Here is a 20,850-nt window from a genome sequence, read left to right on the forward strand (position 1 = left end):
AATTTATCTTTAAAAAAAAAAAAAAAACATTCTAAAGATGGTGGTACCTAGCTCTATGGGGATGAAAGGTGCAAGTCCATAGGTCTTTAGGCTGATGACAAAAGTCCCACAAAAGGACTGATGGTGTGCTGGCCAAAAAGAATTTCAAGGAATCCAAGATAACTCTATAATTTCTTTTTGACAAATTATTCAATGCTCACAATAAATGAAACTCTGTGTCATTGTTTGTACCAGTAGTTATAATTTTATACTAGTATTTGTTTCAGAAAATTTGAATATACTGTATATACTCATTAGTTAAGTCCAGTTGCAACCAACATAGACCTAATCTGCCATCACACAATGCACCATATGATCAGGGTCTATTGTTATGCATATTTAATTTGTTTATTTGTTAGTTTTTTTTTTAAATAAAAAAAAATTCATTACATTTCTGATTGACCTGATTTACTTTTTAAATTTTTTAAATTTCATTTTATGTCAACAGCTAATAAATAGCTAAATTATTCTCTTGTTTATGGGCTTAATATCAGGATCTTTATTAATAGAAGTAAATATGTTTATTTGGGTCAGTTTTTTTTCCTAAGTGAATTTTACAGGTTATGGTTTTAATTTTGTAAACATCAGGATCATTCTAGAAGGTTCTTCTCATGGGTCGTTGGTTATTCATGGGGTTTTTCCGGGTTCTTCCTCCACCATTAATACTGACTGCCATGCATAGCCTATCGTGTGCTGAAATATGGCGTTAAACCCCACAACAACAACAACAACGAGAAGGTTCTTTTCCATTAGGTAATGTTTTTTTTAGAAAATGCTAATTGTGACCTGAGGACGAGTAGAGAACTAAATAATCTTGTAATTGTGAGGACTTTATCATTTGTGCTTTAACATCTAGCACTTTCAGGTTTTGTATATGTTGTGACCAGTAATTTTGGGTTGGAATCTTCTTTTGTTCAAATTATTGAATTCAAGTGATTATTTTCTCTTGAAATATAGAAATGCTCTGATTAAATTCTTGGATAAACATTTACTGGAATTAATAATTAATAGAATATTCAAACCTGGAATTATATTTTTGTGATTCAACAAAAGACTGTTGACACATCAACACTTCATTAGCTACCACAGACACGTCATCAACTTCAGTTTTGGGATTATTCTGGATTTTTACTGAATTTTCTTCAGGACTTTAAATTACTAGGACTTGTGCCTGTAATTCTTGGATTTTTTGTGGATTTAAATCGCAATACCACAAGTTGTTTTTTCTCATTTTCACCTTGTATTTTAGGGAAATAAATATTTTCTATTACTTATTTTAAGAGCACAGACTCATAACACTATGTTTGTTCCACAAATTACACCATATACTATGTACATAATGTCTGTACTTTGTGAGGAATGGCAACATAAACGTACAAGACGAGTCCTTTGAAGAGATTAATATTCTATTGGGCAAAAAGAATTTTCCATAAATTCAGGATTACCATTTCTTCCATTTAAGTGTCAAGTGTTGACGCCATCTCTGTTACTCATCAGCATTTATGACAAAACCAATCCCTTTTGACGGATTTTGGTGAAAACTTCATGTCATAATGATCATACCTTCAGAGGGAGAAGCGACAAGAAGATTTTAAGATGGTCGTCATGGTGACCATATTGGATGTACAACCAACTCAGTATCATATGCAATCTTGGTGAAAACCCCATACTGATATAGCCATACATTTGGAGCGGAGTACAGATAACAATATTTACACCACATGATTTTCCTTTCGGGAGGAGTAACAATAGCAGAATTTTTACACTGGACATCAGATTGGCACCATTTTCATCATAGTTCGGGAGGGAGTAGTGACAACCAATTTATGCTAATGGACGGATGGATGAAAAGCTCTTCTGGTGTCTGAACAGTAGAGCTAATAAATCTAATTAATATGGGTGATTCTAAGAATGGAAGTTTTATTTATTACATTAAATGTGTTTTTGTAAAATTCAAGGATTTCTGTCATTGTAACAAAATCAAATGTTCAAGGACCTTTTAATTATAAAACTCCTTTTTAATTCAAGGACTTTTTAGGGCAATCATTCAAGGACTCTTGAGAGCAACCAGACCTTTTAAAACAAGGCAATCATTCAAGGACATAACAAGGCATCATTCAAATACAAGGCAAACATTTAAGGACTTTTTAAAGTTGTGTGAACAATAAGAAGAAAAAAAACCTCAAAATATGATTTTTAGATATATTTGTATGAATGAAGCAGATGGAATGCAAACTGCATCCATGTAATGCACGAGACAAATGTGCACTCCATGACCCATTTACTGCACATTTATTTGATGGTCATCATCATCATCATCAAAATAAAATGACAGCATTAAACAAAAATGAAACAAAAAAAATCATAACAATTGATTGAATTATAGGATCCAAAACACTGTACAAGTCAAAAGACTAGTTTCTTAATTTGGATCTTCAATCAGTCAATACCTAACAATTTATTTGCATACCATTGTAACTGTATTTAATCCACAATTATCTCATTTTCCTATGATGCAAATAGGTCTAGTGCTTGATTCCCAATGATTTGCAGACTAATTACTTTTAATGTTTAAACATTATTAAATTTGTTCTGAATTGTGTTTTTATTTATATTTGTTTTCAAAAGTGCATCAAGGGAGATAACTTTGAAGCTGCAAACAGACTGCCTCTGCTTTATTACAGTCAGTAGTGTATCTACATGTTCATTGCTTGAAAAAGTATTTCACCTAGACCATAATATTTTTAATATCATCCACAATATAAAAATTACCGGTTCTTCAGTTCATAGGCATTGAATTAAAAGAAAAAACTAAAATACTTTTCATGCATGGTTATATTTAATTTAGCTGGGGTTTCCAAGAGTAAATCTGATTTTACACTTGTTCCTGAATTGATAAACTAATACATATCAATTATTGTTGTTAGACTTTGATTAATAAGTGTCTTTGGATCACACAAAATAAACATCAACTCTTTTCCTCTAGTCTTTTTCTAGCCTCGAATGGTGACAAGTTCATGAGGGGAATCAATTCATTGGTTAGTGTATACTTTTTTCCAGCCCATGTGAATTGTGTGGGAGGTTTATCTTCTCCATTTTCAAATTCAAAGTATTTGCTTAATTCAATAGCTAACTTTGACTTGATCAGTCCGACACCTCCAACAGAAGATGATGCAGGATGGTAGACTCTTCCAGTTTCTGGTAACATGCATACTTTCTCAGGCTGAAATGGAACATTCAGACTATCTCCTGCATACCCATATAATATTTGGCCAGGTCCAGAACTATCAGGATATCTAACAATATGAGTGTAAACAACTGGTCTGTCATCACATCGAATATAATTGCTCTCTCTTCCACAAGGAGAAAAATATGGAAAATCTTGAGTGTATCGTCCTGTATCATTTAGTCTTAATCGAGTAAAGAAAAACTGCAGAAACGCTTTCTCTGTAAAAAGAAAAGAAAAATTCTTATGCATAAATATAAAGTGAAATACATTATATAACCATAATTTTCATTTAAACTGGCTGAAAAAATGACTGCCTTTAAAACACCGATTTCCATGTTACTATATACATTAAAACTTGATGTATACCTTGTCAGTATGATGAACACCTTGTTTAACTGATGTATATTATCCATGCCAGTGCAACAAAAACAGGAGAACCCAGTGCCTGGGTTCTGGCTAAATCTTACAGAAGCCCATTTTCCTCTTCAAGTTACATGTCAAAGATGTGGCTTTTGTTCCTGATCATGGGCCAGTAGATTTTCACTGATGGAAAGTACTTCTTCAAAGCTATTTAGCTTTGTGACAAAAATGTTCTGAAACACTGTCATCACTGACCGATCTAGCTAAATGACCACTTTTTACTTGTGTCTTTAGTTAGCAGATATGCCAAATTCTTGACAATAAAGTACTCCCTCGATATAATGCTGCCCATGGGAGTACTTAAGTAGCTGTAGAAAGGGGTTTCTAATTGGAGAGTTTTATCTTCGAAAGGTGATGTTAATGCACAGAGCCTGGATAACTAACATGTCATAACAAGAAAATTATCTAAGTATGATATTCTCTGTGTCGTGTAACTTATTCTGCATCAATTTTAAATCTAGGGTAAAGTTAGATGATGTGGTAATGAAATAAACAAAACAAGCCATGACTCTGTTAATCCTCATATTCCATTTATTTTTTATTCTTATTAATTTATTCATAATACCTGTATTGGTTATGTTTTTTGTCTCCCCTATTAATTTGGTGACTTTCTAAAAGACAAGCCCCCCACCATTTTTGCAACAGATATCAATTCTAGATTTTTTGGTGACATTCCTTTTTCTAGATCAGCAATTCCTTCTGTATCATTATACTTTCACTGCAAATTTTACCGGTTTTACCAACCAGATATACTTTCAACATCAGCTACAGCTGGTTCCATGTTGGGCTAACATGTTACAGTGAAGTGGTGGGAAAACAGAAGTGGGCATAGAGAGGTCATGTGGTTGGATAATTTTAATGGCATTTTTAACATTACTGGCTATATCATTATGAGGAAATGGGCGCTACGTGCTATACCCAGTGACACACCATGGCAGTCGACTTGAGCTGGTCTGAACACACAACCCTTGGAATACAAGTTCAGTACTCTACCAACTCATCAAATACAGATACCTGTAGATAGGTAAAAATTTAGAATGTTCTAAACAGTCTCTTGACAAGGATTTTGAAAATTTCTTACAAAATTTTGTAATTTATGCGCAATGTTGATGCACAAAAGACAAAATACGCAAGGAATATTCAAATTTAGAGATGTCATCAAAATACACCTATAAACTCAATAAACCCTGGAAGTTTATGTCATTTTCACCTGAAATGCGAGTAGGAAATGCTTCGGGGGATGGGGGGCTACTTCTGAATATATCCAAATAAGTCTGCTTCCAAGAGATTTCCTTTTAGCCTGATGCCTAGTTGTGTTAGAAATGTCATTTTTCATTGGCTATTTCGGTTGTGCATGTGCAGAAGGTTAAAAGTTGTTCTTTTTTATTCCTTTTCTTGTTTGGCTTATTGGAACCATCATTTTCGTGTCCTGGTCACTTTTTACTCAAAATCCCCAACTTATCCTACTTTTTGCAAATGACAAAATATTCAAGGAATATTCAAATTTGGTGAAGTCATCCAAATTCACCAACTAGCAAGGGTTTTTATAGTCCCTTGAGAGAATGGTTCATTGTCTGAAACACCTGATTTGCAAATAGTTAGGAACATTTGTTGTGGATATTGTAGATATCACATTCAGTCATTTGCTTTGTTTAAAGTTTCTTTTGTGACTTAATGTGCTTCTCCATATCATCAACTTTATCGTCTATACTTTTAAATGGACCAAACCTAATAAATTCAAAGCTCTGTCATCTGCTACATGACCATACATTGTTTGTTTACAATTAAAAGTAGTTCCTTACAGACAGCACTGATATGTGCAGTATGAAGCAGTGCACTATGAAAAAATACTGCACAATTCTGAGTGTAAATTTGATGGAGAAAAAATGAGCAAATAATAAAAAAGCATATGGTATTTTTTATATTAAAAGCAAAATTAAAAAATATAACTTTTAAAAGAAGCTGAGTTATGGTACTGAATGTATTTAGCAGTGGAATAAAATAATGCACCAATACATGTGATAAAAAAGTCTAATGTTTCAGATATTGTAACACAGCAATATTAACCAAAGTCAAACTCTGTTTCACGAAAAACATCAAACTTGATCCCAAACATTTAAGATGTCAAGTATGACTAATATTTAAAAATAGTGTGTGCAAATAAATGTAAAACTTATATATAAGATATCTTCAGAATCAATGTTAGAAACAAACATTTACTTGCAAACAAATATCTATAATTGTGTCAAGAAACTATAACCTTAGTTACAAAACTGTGCACATTTTATGCTTGCCTGCAATTGTACATTTACAAAATTTCTTTTTTTCTTCAAACTATTGGTCTCATCAGTTATAAATTACTAATTATTCCTTTGAATTCCTAAGGTGTATTATTTTGTTAATTGTGATAAATTATTCTATTGAACTGTCTGCATCTTGTATTCAAAATTTTCTTTTATTAACTGGTTTGCATAATTTTCTATAAGGAGAAGAACTGTTTAACCCAAACTGTGATTATCAATAGTCAATATCATGAGTTACTTCCCTTGCTTTCCCTTGGAGAGAAGAGACAAAAAACTGATTACATTGCATACAATTTGAGAACCATTTCTAAAGGCAATAAATTTCATCAATATGTGTAGATCTTGCTAATAATAAAACTCACTGGACATCTTGATAATTTAATGGCCTCCAGTGTGGTAACAAACTCAGCCAATCCAATGCAAGATCACCTCTAAATATGTATGACTCTTGCTAATCACTGAACTCGTCCAACTGCTTGATGATTTCAGCCTAAGTTCCACATTTGATTATATCAGATCAGAACTATGGCCTCCATAGGCAAAATCATTTCATTGTGATGAATTATGACATTATCCATTACTGAATCTGAAAGCATGATGATATAAGCATTTATTACAAGTCTGATCAAACTATGGTCTCCAGAGTGGTAACAAATAAATGTTCACATATAAGACAAATGACAGACAATGCACTTGGTACCATAAAATCACTTGGCCTTACTGCCAGCTGAACTAAGAAAAGCATCAAAATTATTCCAGTCAACATACCTAAAACTTTATATCAGCATTTACAAAACAGCATAAACCAATTATAAATAAGTAATGGGTTGCAAAATAAATGCAAAATAACCTCTATGTACTCTATTAAGTTTAGGCTGTTACTCTATCTAGTACACATGTGGGCAGACAAATAGATGAAAATTTGTACTGATGGATTTCAGATTACAAGATTGAGTATATATTTACCTATATAAATGTGACCTTTGATTCCCAGCCTATTTCATAGTTACCTATATAAATGTGACCTTTGATTCCCAGCCTATTTTCCTCCTCATAGAGGACTGTGTCCAGTATCTAAAACTTTTATTGGCATCTGCTTATTTTCATAAAACAAATACCAAATACATGTATGGTCAAGCCTCTCAATCAGTACAAGTTTAAAAATCATGGTATCCCTAGAATGATGGATGATAGTAGCCCATATAATGATGGATGATGGTAGCCCACAGAATGATGGCTGATAGTAGCCCATATAATGATGGATGATAGTAGCCCATATAATGATGGATGATAGTAGCCCATAGAAAGATGGATAATAGTAGCCCATAGAATGATGGATGATAGTAGCCCACAGAATGATGGCTGATAGTAGCCCATAGAATGATGGATGATAGTAGCCCCTAGAAAGATGGATAATAGTAGCCCATATAATGATGGATGATAGTAGTCCACAGAATGATAGCTGATAGTAGCCCATAGAATGATGGATGATAGTAGCCCATAGAATGATGGATGATAGCAGCCCATAGAATGATGGATGATAGTAGCCCGTAGAATGATGGATGATAGTAGCCCATAGAAAGATGGATAATAGTAGCCCGTAGAATGATGGATGATAGTAGCCCATAGAAAGATGGATAATAGTAGCCCATAGAATGATGGATGATAGTAGCCCATAGAATGATGGATGATAGTAGCCCATAGAATGATGGATGATAGTAGCCATAGAAAGATGGATAATAGTTATTGTTATTATTATTGTAGTGTTTAATGCCATTTTTCAGCACATGATAGGTTATACATGGCGGCCAGTATTATTGGTGGAGGAAGAACTCGAGAAAAACCCTGGAAAGAACCACCAACCCACGAGAAGCTACTGGCAAGCTTTATCACATAACCACATTGGCTGAATCTGAGACTCAAATCCACGCAGACAGAGGTGAGATGGCAGTGATCCGTAATGGAGAGCGCTTCAGACCACTCAGCCACTCGGGGCCCCATGGATAATAGTAGCCCATAGAATGATGGATGAAAGTAGCCCGTAGAATGATGGATGATAGTAGCCCATAGAATGATGGATGATAGTAGCCCATAGAATGATGGATGATAGTGATGATGCTCATAATCATTATATGAAACTTTACATTCATGAGTCATTAAAAATTTATTATCATTTGTAAAGCACAGATGTAGGTATTTTTTAAAAATATACAACAATTCATGGAACCATATAGTTTGCTTCTTGACTATACTACATGTTAGTCCTGGCCCACCATTCAGGTAGCCTGATTGACCCTATCACAAGAAGAACCATCTATAATAGTTAAGTGTATATACAGACACATAGACTGATGGATGGGTTTTTCATCTGAATCAGATGCGAGAAAAGGGGGAGAAATAGTTGAGAAATCAAAATGAGATATAATTTCATACCCTTAAAACAGGAAGTAAAATTCTTCATCTTTGCATCATCAAGAAAAAGCTGTAAAAGAAACCAGAATGTAATGGTTACAAGGACTAACCCAACAAAGCTTTCAATATTCTCCTGCAATCATGATAAACATCAATTATTATATAAAGAATAACATATCAAAATTATACTGACCAATGAAATGATGTGCCCTGTGATGACAATGCATAAAAGACTAATAAAACATTCCTTTCTATGAATCCAAAGTAAAGGTTCCATAATGATAAAAGTACATGATACACCCATCTGGTAACCAATTTCCTTACCAAAATCACTAATTCTGAGTGAGGGATTTGACTTCTGTATGATATGGTGTGGACCTAGATCAAGCTTCAAATATTTCTTGGGGTTAAAAACTTACAACCTCGATAGGTAGATAGGCCAAAGCCTTACATTATCCTTTGTTGTGACCTTGATCTTGAGACAATGAGTGCAAATGAACATGCAGGATGCTCTCAAGTCAACATGTGTCAAAGGCTAAAGTTTCATAAAATTATCTCCATTGGTCAAAAGTCAAACATGTACATAGATGTCAGTTATTTATAGTTTCCTGTGCCATGACCTTGACCTTGATGCAGGGGGCATTGCTATGATACATGACATAGTTTAATTTTGATATGTAACTAGTTCAAGTTTCTTTAAAATATCTTGGTTGAAAAGTTATGTTTCTGACAAGGACACAAGTCAGATTTACATTTTCCTATTATATAATCATGATATGAGGGTGGGGCTATGGTATGCAACATATTGTCTGGTTCATTAAAGTGTCTTAGAAGTTATACTCTGGACAAGGCCTATAGTAAATAAATTATATTTTCCTTTGCAATGACCTTGATCTTGAGGCAGGGGTAGTGGTTTTAAAATTGTAACTCTGGAAAAGGATACAAGCAACTAATTAAATTCTGCCTTTGCATAACCTTGACATTGAGTAAGGGACATGGCTATGGTGTACAACACACCACTTAGTCTGATAAATAATTGGGCAAAGTTTTGTTAAAATATCCTGAGTGGTTGAAAAGTTATACTCTGGACAGGGATAAAAGCTGACCTTGAGGTAGGGAGTGGAGGCATGACCATGGTATAAAACACACCATTGAGTCATGATATATACGTGCATTCTAGTCATGATATATTCTTGTATCTAGTCATGATATATTCTTGTATCTAGTCATAATATATTCTGGACAATATTACTACCTGAACTATACCTTATGCCTACAGGTAAAATCACCCATACCTGTGTGGACAATACTACCACCTGAACTATACCTTATGCATACAGATAAAAGAACAAAAAAGCCAACATCTACAGGATAATAACCACTAGAACTGTTATTTACTAACACTCCTTCTTCCCAAGAAATGTCTTCACCTGGAATACCTAGATGGCAAAGTAAGAAAATGGCTCTGAAATGCATGATACATATCTGGGTCAATATCTAGCATACATGTCTGCACTGTATTCACACACCTATCTGCAAACATACATGTGTTTTTCTGAAAATACTTCAATATCCTATTAGTTATGTAAATAATAAAGGCCTTGAACATGTATTTGTTTTTTTTCATGCATGTTACATTTTCTCTCTTTGGTATTTATTTTATGCCTACATACATATATCACCATTTGAGTTATCTCACATGTATCACATAGTGTACACATTGTATAGCAGGCATGTGCAACTTCCTCCAGGGCACAGGCAAGTTTTATAGCCACACCCTGATGTAATGAGTGGATAAAACCAGGTCACAAGCCATAGGTTGCACATGCCTGTTGTATAGTTACCGACATAACAGAAAAGTCATTTCCACCCATCTGAAGAAGACAGTCCATTCTCAAATGTAAACAAACACCCATTACATACATTATAGTATAATCCAAACAAGTGTGATTTATTGCAAGACTCAGTAGTATTTACAAAGGTCTATGTGTGTACCTGGGCATGCAGTACGCTGGATGAAAATCCACCCAAAACAATCACCAATGTGGTATATTTGTATCCTCATAAGGATGGATAACACTATTTAAGAGTATCTGTTTGTTATCAGAGTATCTTCCCCAATTACGTTAGACACAGTACCTCCAGTAGCTAGGAAGATAATAAATAAGTTCCCTTAGAATTGGCCCTAGCAACAGATGTATGAAAAGTAATATTCATTCTTCTAATACATTAAATGTATAATTTCATAATGAGACATTAATGTGGGATTGTCTGTACGAACTATATCAATTGAAGTGGCTGATAATTTGTTCTAATAAAGCTATAATCACTTCTTTGACCACGAATGACCTTACAGAGCAATTTGATCACTCACAGTAACATAATGTAAAAGAACTTAAATCATACCATGTAGGTACTTCATATCTTATTTGTGCTAAGTGATCATATTTCATAAGGTTTTTATCGACTCAGAACAGGCAGTTACAACACAACAACAGCAGTTCGACTATCATAAAAAGACACTGAAGAATGTAGATTTATTGCTTGTATTTCAATCTCAATGCATTTTACATTACCGGGTATACTACTTACGGGAGTAAGAACATGCTTTTCAGGGAATGTCTACAGAATTGTAAATCAGACTGTGTTCCAGTAATATTTTTGGCGTTGTTCCGTAAAGAAATGCTTTAACTGCTTATTAAAATGAATTAGTCTTGTAAATTAGTTAACATTTGGCGCTTGGTCAGGTATTACTAAATCATGCTCTCTACCAGTGCACATGAAAAAAAAGAGTCCAGCAAAGAACACACTTTCCTTTTTCTCTCATTTACATATCTATCAACATGTACTACATAAATTTACATACATTTGTTTTATAACTTTCATTATTGGCCCAATGATTTGAATGCGCAGACAAAGATAAACAAAAACAAAAGTTCTTTATTTGGAAAATATAACATGATTTTCTTAATATGCATATTATATTTTACCTTACCCTGTTATTTTAATTGTGGTATTAGGTTAAAATATTTTGGGGCAAGCTCAAATCTCCCTAGGGCAAGTTAAATTTTCCAGTCAGCTTGTAATGCCCTATTAATAATAATGTTATTACCAATTTTTCTGCTTCGAGTCTCAGATTTGGCCAATGTGGGTATTTGAGAAAGCTTGCCAGTAGCTTCTCGTTGGTTGGTGGTTCTTTTAGGGGGTTTTCTTGGGTTCTTCCTCCACCATTAAGACTGGCCGCCATGTATAGCCTATCGTGTGCTGAAAAATGGCATTAGACCCTACAACAACTACATTTTTCTGTTACATTTATCATTATGATATTGCAAAGATTAAGTATTGTACTAAGTCCTCATTATTATGATGACTCATAATTGCTTTGTTGAAACAGACTAAACAAAAGAGAATTTCACTGACACAAAAAAGCTTGTGTACCATGGACTCAGCTGTTGGAGTTTTCATGCATCCAAAATTAAAAGTATGCATATGTTTATCATATTTTGGCATCCCCAAAAACCCTGTGAATGAAAAGGTGCTTCATGACTACTATTGGTACTTTAAGAGACTCCACTATTCATTTGGTTCCTTGTAACCAGTGAATAATGATAAATGGGAGTCAATTCAGCAATAAAAGTGAGGGTCCATTTATTGCCAATTGGTCAAAATTGGAAAAAGATTCAGTAGAGCATACAACTTAAAGCATGTGAGTCATGAGTTTGAACCCGTGCTGATGAGCTATTTCAAGTGCCCATGTGCAAAGTACATTGTCTCAGCTCAGCTTGTTTTAACTGCTGAAAATAAAAAGCCACAAAAAATTACATTTATTAATTATTATTATTATTTAAATCACTTACTGATAAAAGATGGTACAGCAACTAATGCCAAATTCTGACTAAGGGCATATCAAAAGTTCAGGGCTATACGAAATAGCCAAATCCACCCAACGTTTATTATTTTGGCTTTTACAATACTGGCACACAAAAGATGCTATTGTAGCACTGGATTTATAATAAATCTATTAAACAATAAAAACTAATCTTTAGTAACAACTCCACGTGCTACCTCATGGAACAACATCAGTACAAGAAAGAGTGATTTGTATACTGGGTCAATCTAGGTAAAATATCTTAAGTACAATATTTATCAAAATTTTGGATATTTTCATCAAATACATGAAACCCCCAAAACATACAGTATATACTGTAAATTTAGGTGCATTTGGGGTATATTTGTATACACAAATGATACATATTATAAATAAGGTACTTGTTGTTTGGTTATCAAACTGCAATGAAAAAAGATGAAATTATAAATAATGAAAAATGTTACCATATCATTATAAGCAATTTTACAAAATAAAAGTGAACTTTAGCAAGATTTTGAATGTATCAGTAGTACACACTGTAGTCTGAATATACCTCCCCGTTTGTTTGTACCCCCCTACCAATTTCAATAACGGAAATCTTAAATGTGATAAAAAGTGCTAGGAACTTAGTCAATTCATTTATTGATTTATAATTTCTAACCTGAATGTGATCAGAATGGCCCTAACACTGGCATTCTCTGCGCCTTTTATGCTTAATGGACTTTCCATATTAACACTGCACCCGGTTGTGTACACTATGGGCAAGTTGATTTCCTCAGAAAACATTTTGATGTAGTTCATTCTATTCAGTAACTGCTAGATAATTCAGTAACTTACCATAATGTTGAGAGTTTAGAGTTTTAACCTTTGCACATCTGTACAAAGAAATTACACTGCTTGTTAAATTCATGTAAATTGGTAATTGTCATTCTTTTCCTTTGCTTGATTCCACATCGTAAATATAGGAAGCAGATGATATTTTCCTTCTACGTACATATACATGTAGTTGTGCACACACCCCTATGGCTAAATTGGACTTGTTTAGGAACTGGAAATGACTGGTGAACAGGTCATCTTTTACACTGAAAACATCTGTTTGGAATTAAACGCACAGATGATAACGGTGTTAGGGTCCCAGCTGGGGATAATCAGGTTTGAAATTATAAATTATTAAATGAACTGGCTAAGTTATGTGCATCGTTTATCTCATTTGTGCTTTTCATCTTTTAAATCGGTAGTGGGGTACGAAAAAACGGGGAGCTATATTCAGTCGATACATGTAAATGTTATACAAAGAAAATCTTAACCATATGTTGCATTTATCTACTTTGTTGACATTTTCATGCAACAAGTAATATCTAAATAACTATCTTTATATATTATGCATATCATAGGTATGGTTGTAAGTATTTGAGGTATATTTTGGTGTCTCGTAACTGAAGGTTAAGACTTTTTCCAAACTGCTAAGGAATTATCAATGTATTTGATAGACTGTGTTATAGTCATTATTTTAAATCTCTTCCGCGCTATTACTAGTGTATAGCTATAACAACAATTATATTTTATCCCTGTTCTTTTTCGTTTTTAAAATCGGTAGCGAAACAAGCTGACGGAGGAGGGTGGGTAGTGGACGGGTTGCGCAAGTTGGCTTTGCAAAGGATCATTTTTACCTGGCCTTGATGGTCAATGAAATAGAAATACTCTCTGCTTTTAGATGATGGAGACTGTCTTTGTATATAATGAACATTTCGAATGAAACAAAGTTTTTCGAATCGCGAAATACTGAACCTGCTTCTGAAAAGCATGGTATTTGACATACATTTGTTTACAACGGAAATAAATGACGACTGCAACTGCGCACTAGGACCATTTTAAAAGTATGAAACAGTTATTTTGATTGGTTCAAATTATACTTCCTGTGTAAATGTAACTAATAGAAATCGGTGTATTACAGTTAATAAAATCTCTAGTGTGTGCTGCCATGAAATCTTCAAGGAATTCCAAAGTTATAATTAAGTGCTATTATCGCAAATTACGGAATTAATATTATGTTAGGATCGTGTATGCTCTAATATTTGTATGTAGCTAGTTTTAAGTACAAGAACTGCCAGAATGGCTCACACAAAACGAGCGTGGAAACTTCGTAAGTATCGCTGCTGCGTTAGTTAAATGTAGAACTTGTTATAGAAGAAGTTCATCGCTTTATAGAATTTCATTAAGTTAACTTGTGACAGAAAATTACTCGGTTAAGATCATATTCAGATCCGTGCATCTACAATTCATTTAAATCGGTTAAGACGTATGTCTTGTTTGTCAAGCTATAAGAACCATCCCCCACCCCCACATTTCGGTTAGTCTCTAGGGAAATACTTGCGAGTATAATATTCGCACACCTTCCCGTTTGTTTGTACTGACAAGGATATATAAAAATGCATTAAACTTCAATCAGTTGACTCATTGATTTGTAATGAATTCATAACCAGATTGTCGTCATGGGGTCCCAAACACAATTGAATTACTCGACACAAACGGCTCTCAATGACAAGAAGAAGACAGACTACTCCTGTCCATTTCTGGTTTCAAGAATTGTCTATCTCAGTAAAGGCTGTGTCCAATATTTGAAATGTCTATTTGAATATTTCTGAAACAAACTGAACAAATAGAAGAAATTCTTGTATACACATGTTCAAAGGGCTGTAAATACAAAATATAGGGAATTTGTGGTTTTCAAAGATGGTAAACTACATCACATCACTTGCTTGATAACAGAGACTGACACAAGCAAATATGGCAGCAGGATTGCTAAAGAAACTTCAGTTTGATTTGAAACACCAACAAGTTGACTATGTTTGGGACAGTTGGCGACTGTCACTGTCAGGTTACAACTTATAAATCAAGAATGAAATGATTATGTTTTGTGCATATTTTATATCCTTGATATCTTTAATGTTAAAAATTGGTAGTGGGCACAAGCAAATTGGATGGTGTGTGAATACTATAGTCTGATAATTGGAATCATCCTAAACTTTGGACACAAGCTAATATAGGACTTGTACCATATATTGGCGAGTAGTCTGATATATGGGATCATCCTTAAATTTGGACACAGAGGCTAATAAAGGACTAACTGTACTAATTCAGCACCTACAGTAAATATATGGAAACATAATCATTGGTGTCATTAGGTGTGGGGGGTGTCAGCGGATTTACCCCAGCAGCTTTCCTGCTAGCACTGACCTGTATTGAGTAAATGGGTCAATGACTTAGGTTAAAAAAATATATAAACCCCTCCTGTTTTTGTGTGGAAAACCCATGCACTTGTAAAATTAATAAACACACTGTTCGTAATATTGAAATTTGAATAATTTTTACATTTCTGAATGTTCAATATCAAACCAATATTGCTCAGTGTATACACATCCACGATGCAAGCTTCTGTGTGATTAGTGGGAATAACCATTGATAATGTGCTGTTGTGTTTTTTAAACAATGCTTGAATTGGGGTCAAATCGTCCCTTGCCTGGGGTTGAAATGTCTTGCTCTCAAACCATATGAGCTATAGTTATCAGTTCTTTACCTTAAGAATCAGGTGCTAATTTCAGTAACAAGTTTTTCCAATTAATGTATGTCAAACCATATGAGCTATAGTTATCAGTTCTTTACCTTAAGAATCAGGTGCTAATTTCAGTAACAAGTTTTTCCAATTAATGTATGGGTATGTAAATGGACTGAAATTCTAGTAATTAAAAATTGTCTCAATTTTTTTCACACTTACAAATAGGATGCACCTGGGATTATCAGATCCCATAGACATCCCAGACTTTTCATTTTCAAAGACAGAAAAGGAAAATTTTGTAAGATGCTAGTCCAGGATAAGTGCTTATTTCCAATTTAAAACAAGTCAGATATACACAAAATTTCATGCTTTAATTTATTTTACCTTTATCTGTCCTTTCATACATCTTCTGCCCCAAGAACATACTGAAATCTTGAATCTGCCCCTTTTCAATTATTCATTCATCCTGTGATACTACAGTTAATGGTCATTGATAACTGTTGCACGTGCTTGAATGTATATTGAGCTGAACAATCATATTCAGCCAAGCAAAACAATTAAAACAAATTCAATACGATTAATTAACAATGTTTTAAGCATCTTTGTTATACATGTATTGTATTTATGCAAGAGTGGATCACCCTTGATTTCAGTGCAGTGAGCCAATGCAATTAAATTAAAGAAAGGTACTTTACCTGTGTTGGTGTTGGTTCCCTTTATGAACTGATTAAATGACAGTAATGATTCTTTAATTTATAATCGACTATACCGAGGATCAAATAGCACAGGATGGAAATTCAGCTGTTGCGTTTTTCAATGGCTCTGGCAAATTTCGGACTGAACAAGTCACTTCATTATAGCTCTGAACTTCGTAAGTCCTGTGCAACAGAGCATATGCAGAAAATCCCTGAAGTTAGAGTTGCAGACGCTCCATTTGGAAAAGACTAAATATGAATGAATTGAAAAAAGAATGACAGTTTTCTTTATTACAATCTACACTTTACCCCACAGGTCCCCAGACTTTTTTTACTCTAATTCTAAAATTTATTTTTTCAGAGCCTCACAACCCCATTTACACATTATAATAATTTTTGCCACCCCTTAAAATAAAAGTCTGGTGACCCTCCAGAACATACTCATGATCCTGATTTGGGTCGCAACTTGGGGGTTGGGACCACTGCTCTACCCACTATCTGATATGGAAATGCTGTGTGGACTCCAAACAAATATGATGTTGATTTTGCTGTTAATTGCACAAACAGACTTGAGGCAAGAGACTTTGTACTACCATTGATCAAGTTTTTAGAGAAGAAGTTAGGGAAAGTGACTTAAGCAAATTCTTGTCTATTCTTGCCCATGTAAGTACTGTTGCTACTCTCTTGGAGTAAGATACAGTCTATATAAGATACCTTGACAAACAAAAACTTCAGAACTAATCCCTTTGAGGAAACAAGTTGGTTGTATGTTATTTCCTTTTTTTTATTTCCATGGATTAACTCATTAACCCCTGAGGCAAACAGTTAGGTATTCCCCAACAGATTACACGCAGAGGGATCGCCAAGAGCGGTATTAGCATTACCAGCAACTGTATCCCTGAGACTCTTGCTGATTTTTACAGAGGGGGCTTTTTGCAATATAGTTGTTATTTTTTGTTTTGTATACCTTAAGTTATACTGAAATTTGTCAGAAGTAAAACTCAGCATAACGGTAAAATAAATGATTTACTTAACAATTTGCTTCTTGTTTCATTTATAATCCATAAAATCCATTATGAATTCCCGATGAATAATTAAGACTTTCAACACATGAAATATATTTTACATTGACATAAATTCTGCGTCATTTCTCTTGCAACCTTTAACCTCGTGAAAACTGCAAACAGACTGGCATATTTTTCTTGCCCTTTACCTACCATTCTTCCTTAGAATTCTCCACTGAATATTTAAAAACTAACAAAACACTTTGAACAAACTCAGATTTACATGTACTCATGCTATCTAAATTCATTTTTCCAAACATTATTTACTGATTCTTTAAAAGATCTAGAAAATTCTCCATCAGAGTCTGTAAATTAACTTTCTATTCTGATTCTCCTCATTTTACATCATTTTCGGATCTAATTAACTCCACTATTTCTGGCCCTATTAAAGTCGAATTATTTTCCCTTTGTGCTGCAGTCTGACCTGTATAAGCTAAAATTTGAATTGCTGAACTGCCTTCATAATGAGGAAATGGCTTAAAATTAGCCAAAGTTTTGTGCCACTTTAACTTGTGCATGATACAGGCATAGACTAATACTGCCATTCAAAGCAGTGCCATGGAAACAAGCGAGGTAAACTGCGCCACATTATTGTGGTACTTGGGAGATAAAGTACCAGTTATTTTGGCAGCAGGGGTTATTGAGTTAAACTAAATACATCTCATCAGATAAAAGCAAAATTTTTACTTTGTGGGACAAGCAAAATGGTTGGTTAATCAGTTTATTTTCTTCAGCTGCTAGTCCTGGACAAGCGCATGAAAAAGAATTGATCAGCCGTGATATATTATCAAAAGATTCTTTTAACTAAAATTTAATTTTCATTATCAATCAATCATGGCCAGCCAAAACGATACTCTATTTTATCTTCACCTATTTCTAGACTGGTTGCCATTCTTCCATATAAGTTGCCATTCTTCTATATAATAAGTATAACAAATCCTTAAACTTGCACACACGCACACATGCACACACATACACACACGCATATTTGGTACTGTGATGGTGGTAAGACTTACCTGCACATACAAAGATGGGGACCCAACACTTACTGTCACAAAAAGGTCAAAACAAAATTGTCATAAAGCAGCAACTAGCTGTTGTTTAATTACCATGTCAGTTAACTCTGTACACTACTTTGATTATTTTTATATTATTTATTTTGTATATGGATATTGATTTCTCCAGCATGAAATAAAAAGAAGGTAAATAAAGACTTGAGAATTCACTGGCTGCTTAAACTTGACTGGGAGACCTGTATTGTGTACAGTACTTGCAAAGTACATATGTTTCACACCCTCAAGACTTCCTGTTTCTCAATTATATAAGCAATAATACAAAGTGATGTAATCTATATCAAAAGACACCTGTTGTTGTTTAGTGAATATTTGTAGATATATTAGACACATAACCAGCATATATTGACATAATTGTCATATATTCATTAAAGAAAGTCCAAGGTTAAAATTAGAATATAGGCTGCTTAGATCATCATTGATCTATATTTGGCTCTGTTTTCTGACAGGACATAAATCCATGACATTTAATAGTGAAACCCTGAAACTGGCTTGTGTAAGGGGAGGAATTTTGTTAGAAGGCAATGCCACTACCCTTTTATTGTACAATATGAATCCCTTTAGGCAAAAATAAAATGTTTCCTATTGTTCTGGTTGAAAAATTAAGGTAGATAGGGTTTTTAAATTATATATATTATAATGATTAGTATATATATATTGTACTAAGCACTTCAAATACTGGACTCAACCAGCTGATTTAGATGCACAAATCAATTTCAGTGAACAATACACACACACACAAATATACATGTACCACTCGATAACTCATGCACAATTGAGTCCAGAAACATAGACCGCACTATAAGTGAGAGTGCGAGTTATTAAGGGATCTCCATAACAATATGAAATGATACCATCCTTGCTGGATGTTGAGAAAACTGCAAGGGGGATGGGGACAGGGTCGAACTGGTCTGTTTAATGGCTGAATACCCATTTACTAATCGCGATTTCCTTAAACACTGTTGTTTACAGTGTACTGAGAATATTGTTGGGAAATTTTGTTAAGAGAATACATGACTTCTTATTAAAAATTGATACTTTCATAATGTTGATCAACGGTACAAGTGATATATCAAGGTTTCATTGACCAATTTTGATTGCGAATTTCATAATATTAAACAAATAAGGGGAAAAAGTTTGGTACTTTCTAGTTTTTTTAAAAAAGTGGGATCCATGACAGACCCCGCGTTATAGGTGGGTTCACAAGTTATCAGGGTGCTAGTTATCGAGGGAGTGGTATAAATATTATAATAATTAGTATATATAACGTACTAGGCACTTACAGTACTGGGTTAAACCAGGTCTTTTAAATGGACATATCAAGAATGGTATGATTAGCAGCAAAAAGACCGGGACTGTTGCCTGACTGGAAACACATTTTTTTTGGCCTTGTAACTCTTTTGCTACATAATATTAGTACAGTTACATTATCTGAGCAAACATAAAAAACATCAAAGTAAACTACCGCTGTGTTTTTATTGCAATTTCGAAGCATTATTTGTAAGATTTCTTCATTGTAATTGGAGACCTTTTAGAAGCTCGTGCAATGGTGCCTATGATTCGAAACCAAGAGATGTACTTCGTTTAGCACAAGTTAAAATCTTTAATCTACAGGAGCTGGTGCCATGATGTAAACAAGGTCACTATAATTGAGAGCAATTAACCATTGTTTTCATTGTTTTGATATTGGTTCCTCATTTTATTGAGTTAGGTATTTAAATTTTAAGTCAGAAACTGTCATTGCTGGTGATGTTGACAGTTTTAATGCAGTTACTGTTGTCACGAGTCTGTGCTCTTGAAATAAGTAACAGATAAGAGTGAAGACAACAATCTTTGTAAAATTAAATAAATTATTTCCCTAAAATACTATGTGAATAATAAGAAAAGGAACTTATGGTGTATTGCGAATTAAGTCCAAAAATAATCCAAGAAGTAAAAAAAAACACAAGTCCTATCAATGAAAAGTTTGAAGTGAATCAGAGCTCAAATCCCGATGGAATCCAAGATGGAAGGCGATGACATCTGCAGTAGTCAGTGTTGTACTGATGTATCAACAATCTCTTGTTGAATCACAGAAAATATTATTCCAATGTTTGAATTCTGTATAATGTCCAAGAATTATTAGAGCACTTATGTATTTCCAGGGAAAAGAATCACTTGAATATCTAATATTTTGAAGAAAATAAAAAAC

General features: G+C 33.9%; 2 protein-coding genes across 3 annotated transcripts in view; one reads left to right on the forward strand and one right to left on the reverse strand.

Annotated features, from left to right (window-relative positions):
* Window positions 1-2,227: 2,227 nt before the first annotated feature.
* On the reverse strand, window positions 2,228-14,111 carry LOC149780474 (UPF0598 protein CG30010-like). Its single transcript, XM_089937435.1, has 3 exons — window positions 13,942-14,111; window positions 8,425-8,473; window positions 2,228-3,486 (listed from the first exon to the last, which is right to left on the reverse strand). Exons 1-3 carry the CDS (start codon window positions 14,086-14,088, stop codon window positions 3,008-3,010), a joined length of 675 nt encoding a protein of 224 aa, XP_089793561.1. The 5' UTR covers window positions 14,089-14,111; the 3' UTR covers window positions 2,228-3,007.
* Window positions 14,112-14,236: 125 nt separating this feature from the next.
* The window catches only part of LOC149780475 (katanin p80 WD40 repeat-containing subunit B1-like), a 106,990-nt gene continuing 100,376 nt past the window's right edge, over window positions 14,237-20,850 (forward strand). For both annotated transcript variants that reach the window (XR_016415092.1, XM_089937436.1), the window contains exon 1: window positions 14,237-14,414. Coding sequence is in view for 1 of the 2 variants with exons in the window: in XM_089937436.1 (XP_089793562.1) it covers window positions 14,384-14,414 (31 nt within the window). In the remaining variant the exon portion in view is untranslated. The remainder of the gene's footprint in view (window positions 14,415-20,850) is intronic.

The sequence above is a fragment of the Sinohyriopsis cumingii genome, chromosome 16 (assembly GCF_028554795.1).
Source record: "Sinohyriopsis cumingii isolate HCF-2022 chromosome 16, ASM2855479v2, whole genome shotgun sequence".
In the NCBI taxonomy this organism is placed as follows: domain Eukaryota; kingdom Metazoa; phylum Mollusca; class Bivalvia; order Unionida; family Unionidae; genus Sinohyriopsis; species Sinohyriopsis cumingii.